This window comes from Mya arenaria, chromosome 2, assembly GCF_026914265.1.
Source record: "Mya arenaria isolate MELC-2E11 chromosome 2, ASM2691426v1".
NCBI lineage: Eukaryota > Metazoa > Mollusca > Bivalvia > Myida > Myidae > Mya > Mya arenaria.
In genome coordinates this window covers 14,557,887-14,571,950 of record NC_069123.1, presented here as the reverse complement: position 1 = coordinate 14,571,950, position 14,064 = coordinate 14,557,887, and the positions used below count along the sequence as shown (strand labels likewise).

General features: G+C 34.1%; 1 protein-coding gene across 43 annotated transcripts in view; it reads right to left on the bottom strand.

Annotated features, from left to right (window-relative positions):
- LOC128210139 (ankyrin-2-like) overlaps positions 1-14,064 on the bottom strand; it is a 183,313-nt gene that overhangs the window by 51,260 nt on the left and 117,989 nt on the right. For 40 of the 43 annotated variants that reach the window (XM_052914398.1, XM_052914431.1, XM_052914485.1 and 37 more), the window contains 2 exons: positions 13,793-13,897; positions 2,647-7,059 (listed from right to left, as the gene is read on the bottom strand). In XM_052914398.1, coding sequence (XP_052770358.1) covers positions 2,647-7,059; positions 13,793-13,897 — 4,518 coding nt within the window. The remainder of the gene's footprint in view (positions 1-2,646; positions 7,060-13,792; positions 13,898-14,064) is intronic. The other 3 variants (XM_052914352.1, XM_052914562.1, XM_052914607.1) reach the window with 1 other exon arrangement.

The window sequence follows — 14,064 nt, the reverse complement described above, 5'->3', positions numbered from 1 at the left end:
TAGTTTTATATCACTTGATCCACAAATCAGGAAACAAAACTTTTTTTTTTATTTAAAATGCATTCTACACAAACTATAAATGCATGCATAAGCAACCATCTACAACAGCAATTCTAAAGAATTAACACATGAAGCACAATTTCTCATTAAAGGTAACATCTAAGTATGTCAAGCAACTGTATCTCTTTGTTTTTTTCACTACGAAAATCTAGTCCACATTTTTTGGTTAAAGAGTTTTCACATGTGAATCAATACAACTTATTCTTATACAAAATGTTCATGTTCCCTACTTATGCAAAGGTTAGTTTAAAAAGCATTATATAATTTGTATGAACACTGCAGGTACTGCATAAAGTGCCAAAATGACGTCTCCTGTTCTATTTATGCCTTATACAAAAGATTGTTAACTAGATCTAAAGATTAGCTGATATATAGTGGGTACCAAAAAATGTTAAATAAAAGATCAGAGATAAATATTCATTTTAGTGGTAGTAATATCGATACAATTTAACACCATTCCAGTATGTCTATCAGTAATTCAAATCTGCCTGCTCAACAATCTTGCATGGTCTACTCCGGTGACTCTGTTTTCTTCTTCTGTTATCATGGTTACATAGTCTCAAGTCTGAGTTTTTACTTAAAGGCCCGTTAAATACAGCTTTGAAACAATTCAATAAAAAGTATTCTTAAAATTAAAAAAAAAAACCCCATTAAGGTTAGAAGCTTATAAATGAAATCAGGGTCATAAACAAAAACATAAAGATTAGAGAGGACAAAAATAAAAGTAACATTAGCTGTTGGCAGCAGGATTCCAACCCAGGTCCTCCTCGGATCTGAGCCATAGAGATATTTACATGTGCAGGGTTATATGTAAAACATAAACAAAAATATAATTGTGACGGAATGTTGTCAACTTTTAAATGTTGATTATTTGTAGGTGAAACGGACTTAACTTTGAACAAGATGGTAGCGGTTTTGCTGTGGTAATAAAAGTTTAAGAGACATAATTCAATCAGTCATTTTTTTTATTTATTTGTGAACAAAAAAAAACTTGTGAGAATGAGATTATTCCTTAAGACTGCAAGACCACAATCTTATGAATACGGTTCAACCGTTAACTCACAAGTTTACCAGAAGATTCCAATACATGAACATTTGTATCAGTTCCCAAGGGCCACAACTTAAAAGATATAACTAGCAAGAGTGATTGGACTTACTACTACACATTTACTTGTAAATATGGTCATTTTGAAGATTTATACCAAGTATCAAAGTCAAATCAAGCATTAAATTTGTCGCACAAAAATTAAGTAACATAAATACCAATGAGGCAGAAGACTTTTACAAAAACTTGATCTAGAAGTAAATTTTTTTGTAATCATGGGCTCTGTTGTACGCCATTTTAAGAAGTCTCGAAGCCTTTACGGATCTCTGTCCATTACGGCTTGTCTGTCAGTTACAAATGGCCTGTATGAAGTTTAACTTGTAATAAGGCCTTAAAAAAAAATATGTCCGTTTCGGGTAACCCGACCCTACCTGCGCCGACCCTAACTATTTTTTCCGTTTCTGAGCAAAAAAAAATATTCGTTGGCGAATAGAGTTACGAAGGGCGGATAAATGCAGATTTTAATCAGAATTATTGTTAATATGATAAAACAAAGTCAGGCAATGACATTAATGTAGGAAAGACTGCCATGTGCAAGAAAACACTCTGAACTTACGACAGATTTTGAAATTTTTTTGAAATTTTGGGAAGGTTACCCTAAACAAACATTTCTTTTTTCTTGGCCTAAGCATATTAATCGTGTAGAAATAATAATGGTAGTTGATGTTAGTCGAAGAAGGCAATACTCAAAACTTGAACACATCACTCCTTTTTCAGAGCCTATTATCAACTCACCGTCATACTTTTGTATGTAGATGTACCATGTTGTCATTTATATCTTCTTCTTTGAGATGCATAAGTAATTTGACCATAATGGTCTTAGAGCCATTTAAATAGGCTTTTCACTTAGTGCCATTAAAATAGGTTTTTTACTTTCTTCATTTCTCCTGGTAGTTGTCTTGTCGAGGTTATTGAGAATTTTCTTGGGTTGATACACTAAGTAACTTCTCTTGTTGGTGAACATTCTCTTCAGAATGCTTCTAAAAAGGCTTTATTACTTAAATATAAATGAATGTCAATTCATTTATGCGTTTATTAGTTGAATTTTTATGTTATCTTTGATCTGAAGAAATTTATGTTTATTTCTTGATTATAGTATTACACGTTCACTCTCACACCACTTTCACACAGACAAACATTAAGAAGTAAAACAAGAAGACAAGTTTAGTGCCAGTAGATTTTAAGATTAGACATAAACAGAATTGTGTCCATTTTGAGGAAACTGTTAAAAAAAATAAAATGATTTATTAAATCTGTTTGGGATTAAAGTCCATGCAAAATATATTGTGTTAAATTCTTTATTAAATGTGTGGTGAGACTTACCTTACCTTACCTCAAATCTTTAATCAGACAGGAAGACCAAAAAAAAACAAAGCGTAAGAGTGTCATAGCAGAAAATTTTGGTGAGAAGGTCCAACACAACCTTGAAAGGCCAACAGCTTTTCACCAATCCTACCTTTTTGAAGAGATTATTTTCCTACCTTTGTCCTTGCCTCCCGGACCCTCCACCTTCTCAGCGTCCGAATCTGACTGGGAAGATGAAGAAGAGGAGTCGGACCTTTGTTTTGCTGGTGCGAATGGCATGCGCCTCTCATAGTGCTCTCGAACAGTTTCAGGCTGGTCTAAAACCAATATGGGATCAACAAAGATGAATTCCTGGGCTGGTGGGATAGCTTCTTTTTCTCTGTATCTGTCTGTCTCCCGTCTCTTTTTGTCATGACCCTCATCAAATTTGTTGCTATCTGATCTCTCTCTTTTGTCCCCATGCGGGTCTAGGTCTGTGATGTCCCCATGTGGGTCTAGGTCTGTGACATCAGTTATTCTTGGTGGCTCAACCTTCTTGCCCAAGCTTTGTTCAATCGGAGTTGGCTGTTTTTCTGTCTTGTCACTGCCATATTTCTGTTTAACTTTTACACGTCTTACAACTGTAAGAGTTGTTTCACAGTACACTTCATCTTTTGGTGGTCTGTCTTCTACATCTTCTTCCGGTGGCCTCTCAACAGGCATGGCTGAATGGTATTGTTCTGTAACATAGATTGGTGCAATGTCATCTACATTTGTCTCCAATAGCGGTGCAGGTTTGCTAGTGAATGGCTCATTTGGGTATTGATCTACTGGTTGTTGGTCTTTATTGAAATCAGCATCAAGGTCTGTTTCAATGACAGGTTGTGTTTCTACCAATGGTTCATTTTCAGATGATGAGGAAGAGGGTGAGTCTGAATTCTTTCTACCTTTTGTTTCAGCATTAGAATCTGGTTCAACAAGTGGTTTTGGTTCTACTGACGGTTGATTTTCCTCAGAGAATACAGATATAGGGTCTGTTTGCACAACTTGTTTTGCTTCTGCCATATTTTCATTTTCATTTTCATCAGATGATGACGTAGAGGGAGATTTTGAAATCTTTTGTTTACTCTTATCTTCATCTTCACTTTCAGATGAAGAATCTGATTTCACCTGTGTATCTTTTGGTACATCATTAGGATCAACAACTGGTTCAGGTGCTGCTAATGGCTCATTTTCATTAGAGGATGAGGATAGTGAAAGCTTTCTTTTATCCTTATCTTCATCTTCACTTTCTGATGAATTATTTGATTTAGTTTCAGCCTCTTCATGTTCTATTTTGATTTTCTCATCATCCTGAGGTGTTGGGTTTTTTTGTTCTTCCTTTGCAACTTCAAACTGGTCAGGCAGAGTACTCTTATCTTTTCTTATCACTGTCAATGGTTGTTCAATTTCAATAAAAGGTTCAACACGATTGGTTTCTTCTTCATCATTGGTCTTATCAATTGCTTCATCATCTGATGAGCTGGATTCGTCTGATTTTGATTTCAGAGTTGCAGGTGATGGCAATTTTAATTTAGTACTGACAGTGTCTGGTGTTTGATCTTCTTTATCTATAGGTCTTGAGTTATCTATCATTTGATCAACTTCAGCATCAATATCAGTTTCAGACACATGTTCGGGTTTTTTCTTACCCTCAAAATCCTCATCATCTGAAGAAGACTTTGAACTTTTTCTTTTTCTTTCATCATTTTCACTCTCTGAGGATGAAGAATCAGATTCTGAGACTCTAGAAGAGGGCTTTGTTATTTCAACAGGCTCATTATCTGAAATTTCAGTTAATGTCTCTGGCAGTTTATCTTTTTCAACATCTTCCATTTTAGGAAGTAAAGCATCTCCAATTTGATCCTCATTTTTGTCAGTATCCTCTGTTTTATCAGTAATCTCTGGAGCAAAAGTTGGACTTACAATAATGTCTGATTCACCAGGTGGAACAGTTTTCTCCATTTCAGCATCAAGGTCATGTTCTTCAACAACATTTTTCTTCTCCTTAACATCTTTCTCTCTGTCTGAAGATGAACTTGAAGAAACAGATTCTTTTTCGTCTTCACTATCAGAGGTGGCACTACCGGACTTGCCTTTAGTCTTCAGTGGTTCAGTATCTTCATTTTGATCAAACCCTTGTCCATCTTCTACTTCTTCAGGTGATTCCTGTGTTGGAACATTTTCAGGCTCATATTTAGGAGAACCCGGAGTAATAGCATCAACAACAGTCTCACTGGTATTTTTCATATGATCATCTTCATCATCTGATTCCTTAGTATCTGTTGTTTTTTTTTGAACAATTTTATCATTTTTATCTTGTTTTTTCTCAGATTCATCCTCTGAATCCAATGAAGATGACCTGGAAGAAATTGAATCACATCTTTCTTTCTTTTCTTTGTTTTCATAGTCATCAATATCTGTTTCCCTTTTTTCACCCTTCACCAATTCAGCAGGAGAAGTTTTCCCTACTGATGGATCAACTTCAGGCTCTTTATTATCATCATCATCAGCCTTTTCTGTAGGTTTAGCTATAAATAACATTTCACTTCCATCAGGTCTCATTTCTGCAGTCTGATCCTCTAACACTAAAACATCTTCATCTTTCTCTGGAACATTAACTGTATCAACAGACATTTCAAGTGTCTTTGGTTCAAAAGAGTCTCTTTTCTGAAACTCAGCATCTAGATCAGTTTCAAGTTCATCTCTATGATCTTTCTTTTCGTCATCTGATGAGGATTCAGAATCAGAAGAGGCTGATGATGACCTTTTCTTACCTTCATCTCTGAGTTCAGCTTTACCAGGCTTTGTTATAAAAGAGGTCTCGTCATCATTGGGTTGAAAAACAGAAGTGTCAGGATTTATAATCATTTCTTTGTCACCAGTATCTTGCACATTTAATGGTACATCAGTGAACATGACTACTTTTGGTTTCATGTAAAATTCAGGTGAACCTTTCACTCGGTCATCGGCTAGCTTGTCAGACTCATCTGATGAACTAGCAGATGTTTTTCTACCCTCTTTATTTTCCTTAGATATACCTTTTTCTAGTCCTTTCATATCATCCTTATCAGAATCGCTCGATGATGAAGATGATATTTTAAATTTTGTGAGTTCTGAATCAGGCTCATTATTGTCAAAGTCTGTTGAGGATTCTGGTTCTCTTGGGAGTTCTAAATGTTGGTCATCAATGTCAGTTTCTTCCAATGGTGGAGATTTTGTTTCCACAGCAGGTTCATCAAATATTTCATCAACATTTGTCTCCCTTGATGGTCCTCTTTCTTTCATTGTATCAACTTCCAAATCTTGAGGAGTTTGTTTTATTTCATTATCAGAGTCAGAGGGTTCACTTTCTCTTCCTGGAGTTACATTATAAGAAGTAATCTCTTCATCACTTTCACTTGTGCTGCTGTTACTTGAGCTGCTTTTGTCATCTTCCACTTTCTCCAATTGTACTTCGCCCTTTATAATGGTTTCTTTTAATGGTGAACTTCCTAGAAATTGAACATCAGCAGCAGTTTCAGTTGTAGGTTCAGAAACAATTTCTTCCTCTGCATGCTTGCCTGGTTCTTTTTCTGAATCTCCAAGTGTTTCTTCTTCGCCGTATGGTTCTGATCTATCTACAATGTATGTGCCTTCATTTTCACTCTCCGACTCAGAAGAACAATCTGATGATGACGATGATTTTGATTCTTCATCAAGGACCAAACCTTCATCATGTTCAACTTTTATTTTAACATTATAATTTTCTTCATCGTTTACCTCTTCTGTATCACTTTCACTTGAACTACTTTCATTGTCAACAACTGTCGCTGCAAACGTGACTTTCCTTTTTTCTTTCTTTTGTTTTGCATCTTTATCTTCAAGCAGAACACTTGCCTCATCTTGAGGCACATTTTTATTCATGTCAGATTTAGATACATCAGTATCTTCTTCTGACTGAGGAACATTTTCAGCCTGAAGTTTAATGTCCAATTCAGGTTCAGCCACTGGACTAACAACACGTTTATAATCTTTTTCTGGTTCACCAATTGGTGAAAGAACCCTTTCCTCATTTTCATCAATTATTACAACAGGTACAGGCTCTTTGTCTGGTTGATCTGGTTTTTCTTTGGTATCAAAGTACTTTTCATCTTCAGATTTACTTCTGCTGCTGTCACTACTACTTGAACTGTCTGAGCGAGATATTTTGACAGGAACATGAATGTCATTTTCAGGGGTCACTCTTCCAGGAGAATCTGCAGTGTGTTCAGGCTCTTCCCATTCTCTATCATCTGCATGTTTCCCACTTTTTCTGTCCTTGAATGGTTTGTCAACATCATAACCTTCATCACTGTCACTACTACTGCTACTTCTAGTGTTAGATATCTGTTCAATGTCCTTCTCTACAAAATCGTCTGTTAAGCTTAGTTCATAAGCTGTTGATGGTTTTTCATTATCTAGTGACTGTAAATCCCTTCCCCTTTCTCCAGTGGCATCAGCCATTGTATCTCCCAAAACTTTAGGTTGTTGAGCTTCATTGCTGATTATTATTTCAGCCTCAATTCTCTCCTCAATCAAGGTTTCTTCTTCTGAAACAAGACAAACCCTAGGTTGTTTGTATAACAGGCACTAGTATAATTAACGCATTAATTATTAATAATAATTATTCAGCTGCTTTTTTTTGGGACCCCCCTACCCCATTTTTCAGTCAAGTATATTTCCTGCAACTTTATATATAAACTCTGGTTAGTATTAATAAAGCCTTTTCCTCTATTGCAAAAATCACAGCAAATGCAGGTTTTCTCTGGTTAAATGCCTGATCAGTTAAAGCCCTTACAACCGCATTATGATGTTATGATCAGTATCAAGTATTAGAAAAGCACTGAATTGTAGGAATCTGTGATAACCAATTTGAACCACTGTCTGCTGTACTCTAAGCTAGCAGAGCTCATAAGAAAATTCACCATGAGTGTGCTGGACCAACTTGTGATAAAAAACCAATTGTCAATGGTAATTTTTATCTTAAATATGACAAAAGAGCACCGCAAAAGAATGCAAATGCTTTTTCAAGTTTTTAAGTCGACAAAAGGTTATAACTTTACAATTATTTACTACACATGGGTGTATTTTCACTGGGAACATGTGAACCAAGAATCATGGAAAAAAGAGAATAATTTGAAGTTACCCCCAAAAGTTTTGCATCACTCTGTCAGTGACCTCACCAAGTCTACATCAATACTTTTTTCCCTATTACAATTTCTTTTTCTTAAAATAATGTCACAAGCTGGTCTAAAGAAAATGTGGGTGTCTAATGAAGGGGAATAGGGTGCTAAGTCCAGAATATTGTGTACTTATGTTTGAAGGTTTTCCTTATGGAATTAAAAGTGACTTACCTACAAAGATCTGCCAATGCAACTCTGGATGCGGACCCCAGTTTTTTTGAAAACCCATTTGGAAAACCTTTAGAATGCTTTGCATCAACTAGCTGGAGAAAGTGTTACATGATAATAGCTTGAATATTTGTGTATAGGTCTGCAAGATTAATAAAGATATTCAAATAGCATTAATGCAGTACAAAAGGATATGGGAAAATGTTGTTTTCAAATTATTAAGCATTCAAAGCTTTGAAGCTTTGCACAATTATATGATATGCCATATTGCTGTTAAAGCCATTACATACATCATTTTGCATTGTGAATTTTTACATATTTAAAAAAAATTATACTGACTTTGTTTTGTTTTAAACCCAAACAGATTTGAGTATTTTGAACACTTTTCATTTCCTTTATTTCACTGCGATAGTTTAACCATTCATCCATCCACAATCTCACTATTGTCATCAACAATATCATATTCCACATTCAATTTTAACTTGCTTTAGTACAGTTTGTCCTTGCCTAAGTACTTGTGGTTCAACATTCCATGCAAAGGACCAATCCTACTGTCGTTTTTGAGTACAGCCTTTTTAAAAGACTTTTTTTACCTTTTACCATTTCATTTCTAGTAACCAACACAGGGATGTGATTGACCTCACAGCTGAAGGGCTGAAACCATTTTGGTGATGGGTTTTGGGGGCTCTTAACGCTCCCAATGGAGGTCTAATGGGATGAATCACCCTGCAGCAATGGCTCTTTAGAAGCCCTTCTAGAGCTCTCCTGACTTCAAATTTGAAGCAAACTGGGGAGTTAAAACTAAATAGTTAAATAGCAACCAGTTAATTTATCACCTTAAAAAAGCTAATTTTTTGGTCCCCAGAGCCATAAGATCTGCCGAAATCTGCACACAAATCACATCCCTGAAATATCATCTTTCATCCAAAGATAGGTCTGGAAGAAGGAATAAGCCAACCTCTATGGAAGTCCATAGGGCGTTTAACATTGGTTTTTAAATAAGCCAAGCTCCTTGGTAGTCCTAGGTCCTTAAAACATTGGAAAGTTAAAAAGGTTATTGGATACACCAAATCCTCCAGGGAATCAATTTCCCTGCCCTTACTGTCACAGGGTTAATTTGCCAGAAAGAACCAGAGCAATATATAACTTAAAGGAACTTTCTCATAGATTTCATGCTGGTTTAAGAATGAGCACTAAACAGCAATTGAAAGATGCGCATCTCAATACAATTTCGTATATTCAAGAGCTAAATCATACAAATTTAAGTCGCAAATTAAATGCTTTTCAGCAAAATGAAGCATATTTCAGTCATATTTTTAAACTAATATAAACAAATAAACCCTTGTTTGAACTTCCGGTGATGTTGTTTCATTGTTACATTATTTTTTTTCACATAACACACAAAATTTAAATGGTCTAATTGTTTCTATGAAAGCATGAGAGAGTCCCTTTCATGTATAGTTTGATTATTTACATGTGTAAATTAATTAAATAAGCTTACAGAAAAGGACGCCAATCAAGTTTCAAAAGGCATAAGTCACAGTCAATGAGAGATAACTACTCATTCAAGATAATTCCTTTACAGTAAAAAAACTGGAATCAACATTCAAAACATTACAGACATTCCCAATAGAAATATTGTTTCAAAAAACTGGAATACAAAACAGAATGATTAAGCAAAAATTGTAACTTAACCAACAAATAAACCTCATTTTATCGCAGTCATTTTTTGTGAAAATATTTCATCTTAAATAACTTTTTTAAGTGATTGTATTTAATGAAATTGTGCTCACTTAGTTTGCTTTGAATGGCAATGTTACAGTGCTATTTTCTTAAGTGCCATAATATGTGGTTACAAAAAGCAGTTTACTGATATGCCTTGCAGAAAAAGACCAAATATTTTAAGCTAGCCAACAAAGCTATATCCAAACAGATTACAGTAAAGTTTAGATGTCAAAGCTTTTGTCTAGACCACAGTAGGCTTATTTCTGAAGCTCAACAAGAGAGCACTTAAGCAAGAGCAAACGCCTATCTGTTGTTTCTTTCCAGTAAAACAAGGGCAACAACTCAACACACTATCAAAGCCAGAGTTATGGGTCTTGCTATGCATGTCTCTAGAGACATATTCACATAGTAAAAATTGAATTTCAATGTTTTTAAGTTATGGCAACACCAAGCCTGATAACACCGATACTATCATGTTATCCCCACAAAAGCAGCATAGCTAAATATCTTTTAACATCTCAGAACTGAATGGTGCCTTTTTGAGCTTAAATAGCTGTAATTAAGAGATGTATACCTATAGTGAGCCTTCGTATGCCAGCTATTATTCTACAGCCAATTGTACAAAACTGGTTAAGTCTTTGGTTTGGTTAAAGCTGCATGCTAAAAAAGTTTTGACCCATTCTATTTTTTTTTGTCTCAGAATCAGCTCATTTTGGCAACAGTGATTTCAATTCAGTCATATATTATTAAAATAAGTAGGCTCACAATCGAACAGATCTCAATTATTTGGTAAACTATCAAAAATTTTATTTATCTTAATGCGTTAGTAACGCTTTTAGCTATAACACATCAATTTTCAAATGAAAACTGTGGTCTGTCTTTTATAAGCAGTCTTATATCGCTGGTTTGACATTTACGCAAAAATTTGCTCATTCCAAGAAAAAATATAAAAAAGTTGTCAAAATAATCAATCAGTGAGACTGCAGATTCAAAGATGGCCAAAATATTTATTGATATGTATTCCAAAAATTAATATTAACTGATCAAATCATTTCAAATGTGCAACCTAGCTTAAAAATAACATGGACAGCTTATCCTAGTCTTATACATTGGCTGTCTTTAACTATGAGCACAGAGTATCATTTTTCTTGGTTATATAGTATATGTGTATAAAAATAGATCAGCTATGAGTCTCAAAACTAAAACCATGCAATGCATTGTGAGAGGTTACACAAGCCAAACTAAATATAAGAAAAAGGTAGAAAAAAAAAAAACCAAACCAAGGCAAAAAGTTGCAGGAAAAACGGTGAACACAATAAAATAACAGCCTGCTGCTCCAAATTTGATTTTTTAAAGGATAACCATTTTAGTCAAAATTATGAAAAATGATGATGTCATAATGATGATGTCATAATGAAGCTCTAGGAGCAGCAAGCTCCAAAATAGAGTAAAAATGAAACTTAAATTTTAAGATTTTAAGTAAAAGTTCAAAATGCAAATAAATGAAAGTTAAATAAAGAGTTAACTTTGTAAAACTTGTTAATAACATTCAAGATTATTTCCATTCAATTTTTGAGACAGTTCGTTATAACAATCATGCTTTAATGCTTATTCTTTGTTCCATATGGATTAGAACTAATACAACATCAAAACATGTACAGTGACTTGTGACTTTACCTTTATCTTTATTTTTTTAATAACTTTGTTTTTCTTTCATTTATCTTACTGATGTGAAAAAAAATGAAATACAGTTGGTGAAAAAGCTAAGGCAAATTATCAAGCATGGATGGATATTAGCACTAAAGTAAGATTTAAATTTAATTTGTGCAATTTGATTGGCTGAGAATGAATTGAATTATGGGAGACACAATTTGAACGGACCAATCCAAGGAGCAGCAGGCTTGGCGGCCAATAAAACATGGCCGCAAATAAAAAACAGACAGTAGACAATTTTAAGGCAGTAGCAGCTAATTTATTGCAAAAGACAAACATAAAATATGAGCACAAACAGTGGTTTCAAACTTAGTCGAAATACATTTTTTTATATTTGTTTAACATTTCCATCCGTATATAATTCATAGTATTGCCAAAAATGTTTCCTGGAGAATTTGTGTGGCTTCAAATTATTTAATGGTGAATAATTAAGGTTCAGGAGAGAAAACATATTAATTTGAAATGGGTGGGAATGTGTTTTTGTTATCATCACACACATGAGGTACAAAGTATCAGTAAATCAAACTCTCTTTGAATAATACACCAAAAACCAAAAGGGGTCTACTTCTTCACTACCTCATACAACAGTGTATGTATACCACTTGATAAATTACGTCATCTATGCTACGTCGGAAGGCAACATTTGGCTTAAAATGAAGTCTTAATTCAAAGATAACTTTTGTTTCACAACAACATTTTAAATGAAACAAAGGACACCCTATGCCGCTTAAAGAGCCCCGTATTTGTTTTATAACCGAAATTTGATAAAGTCATTAGTTTCATCAAACACTTCGACAAACCTGTTTCCAAAATAATGTCTTGACAGTGCTCCGTCAGACAGCAGTATTGCGAAATGGTTTGTCGAAGTGTTTAAAGAAACTAAACTCTCAATCAAAATCTGGTAAAAGATCGAAGGCAATGCTCCGTAAGCTGCGTAGACTGCGCTATTTTTCATTTAAAATGGTAAATAAAAAGTGAAGATATCTTTGTTTAAAGTCTTTTTCAAATCAAAACATTGCCTCCCGACGTAGCATTTATGACGCAATTTATCACGTGGTATACACACACTGATACAATGTATATCGAGTAAAATACTGTACCAATTCAAAGCACATATTGAACACTCCAAAAAACTGACTATTAAAAGTCACCAAAATGATTTCCCATAGATTTGGGTAATTTTCAAACTTAGCCAAATGGTACAGTATTTTCGTAAGGACAAAATAGTTGCAGATAAATGTATTTACTAAATTAACATGTATAGTCATAATTATAAAACGAATGTATATTTCTTACAATAGTCAGTATACAAAATAGTAGATGTAAAATAACCTAAAGTGAATACACTGTCAAAAATTTAGGCAAGATTTATGTAATTTTTATAAGCAGATTTTACAAAACAGTAATATTGTATAATCGATCATATATAATGTAAAAGTTATACACCTGTCCTAAATACGAAGATCATTGCTGAATATATTCTCATATTGCACGGTGATAATTAATATAAAGATGTGATTAATGGATTTTAAAGGAAATCTGGTACCTTTGTTTTTCATGGAACGCTCCTTGCATAGTCATTGAGATCGTAATTTTTTGCATTAGGCTCAAGTTGAAAATGTTTCTGTTCATGTGAAAACATCAACTTTACTTGTTTCCTAAATTCACTGATTTAATTTACAATTTATTGAAGTTGTTAACCATTCGTTTAATGAAATAAAAATGTTGCCAGTAAGTTTTGTTATTACCTGAGATGTTTTAACTTTTATTATGAATATCATGAGTTTCTGTTGAGACAAAATCACGCAGTAAAACTAAAACACCCTAGATTCCTAGAACAATAATGAGATGAAAAATGAATTGAGTATTGAACTCTCCTAGCATAAAAAGCTAACTTTAAAAGCAGTGAATAAACTAGACATATAATGAATGCACTAAATAGAACAAACAGTGCTGGCGGCAACTCTATATATTAACCTGTCATGTGACCATTTCAATTATAAAATTGATTTTAATTGGTAAAAAACGATATCAAATATCAATTATGTGTTAGCAATTATTTTCATGATCCTATCAGTTAGAAATCTAATGGCATGCCTACCTATTATATATTATATTAAACTTAGATTGTGTTCTACTCTTGCAGATCGTGAAATTAGTATCAACTTTAATTTTACTAATGCAGTGCATCATTGCAATTTGCACAACAAGATATATTTACTTGAAACTTCACTTAACTAAACATTGAAAAATAATAAAAAAAACATTGAACACAATAAACAATATTACACACTGATATACGCTTGACCAGGCTGCATTGAATATATTGCAAAAATCACCGAAAAAAAAATCAATCAATCGTCATTATCATAACAAACAGATGTTAACATCCTCCATTTTGCAAATGACCTCTAGTCACATGACAAGGTCAGCTGACCAGGTCACATGACCCATGTCACGTCACATGACAGTGATGCTATTTATAGTTACACACCAGATTCTCCGTCAGGCCTGTCATTTGGTGCTGAGTCATCGCGGGGCTCGGACAAGCGGGCGGCCAGCTGATCAATGGCGCTGTCTTTACGCTCGGCTGTCTCTTCTGAAAGTAGATTGACTATCACAGTGAATTATGGGAAAGTTTATAAACAAGGTATACAGCTATCATGATGAATTATGGGAAAATTTAGGAATGAGGTATACAGCTTTTAGGGTTAAATATGGGTAAACTGAGGAACACGGTATTGCCTATATTAATAATTAATTGGA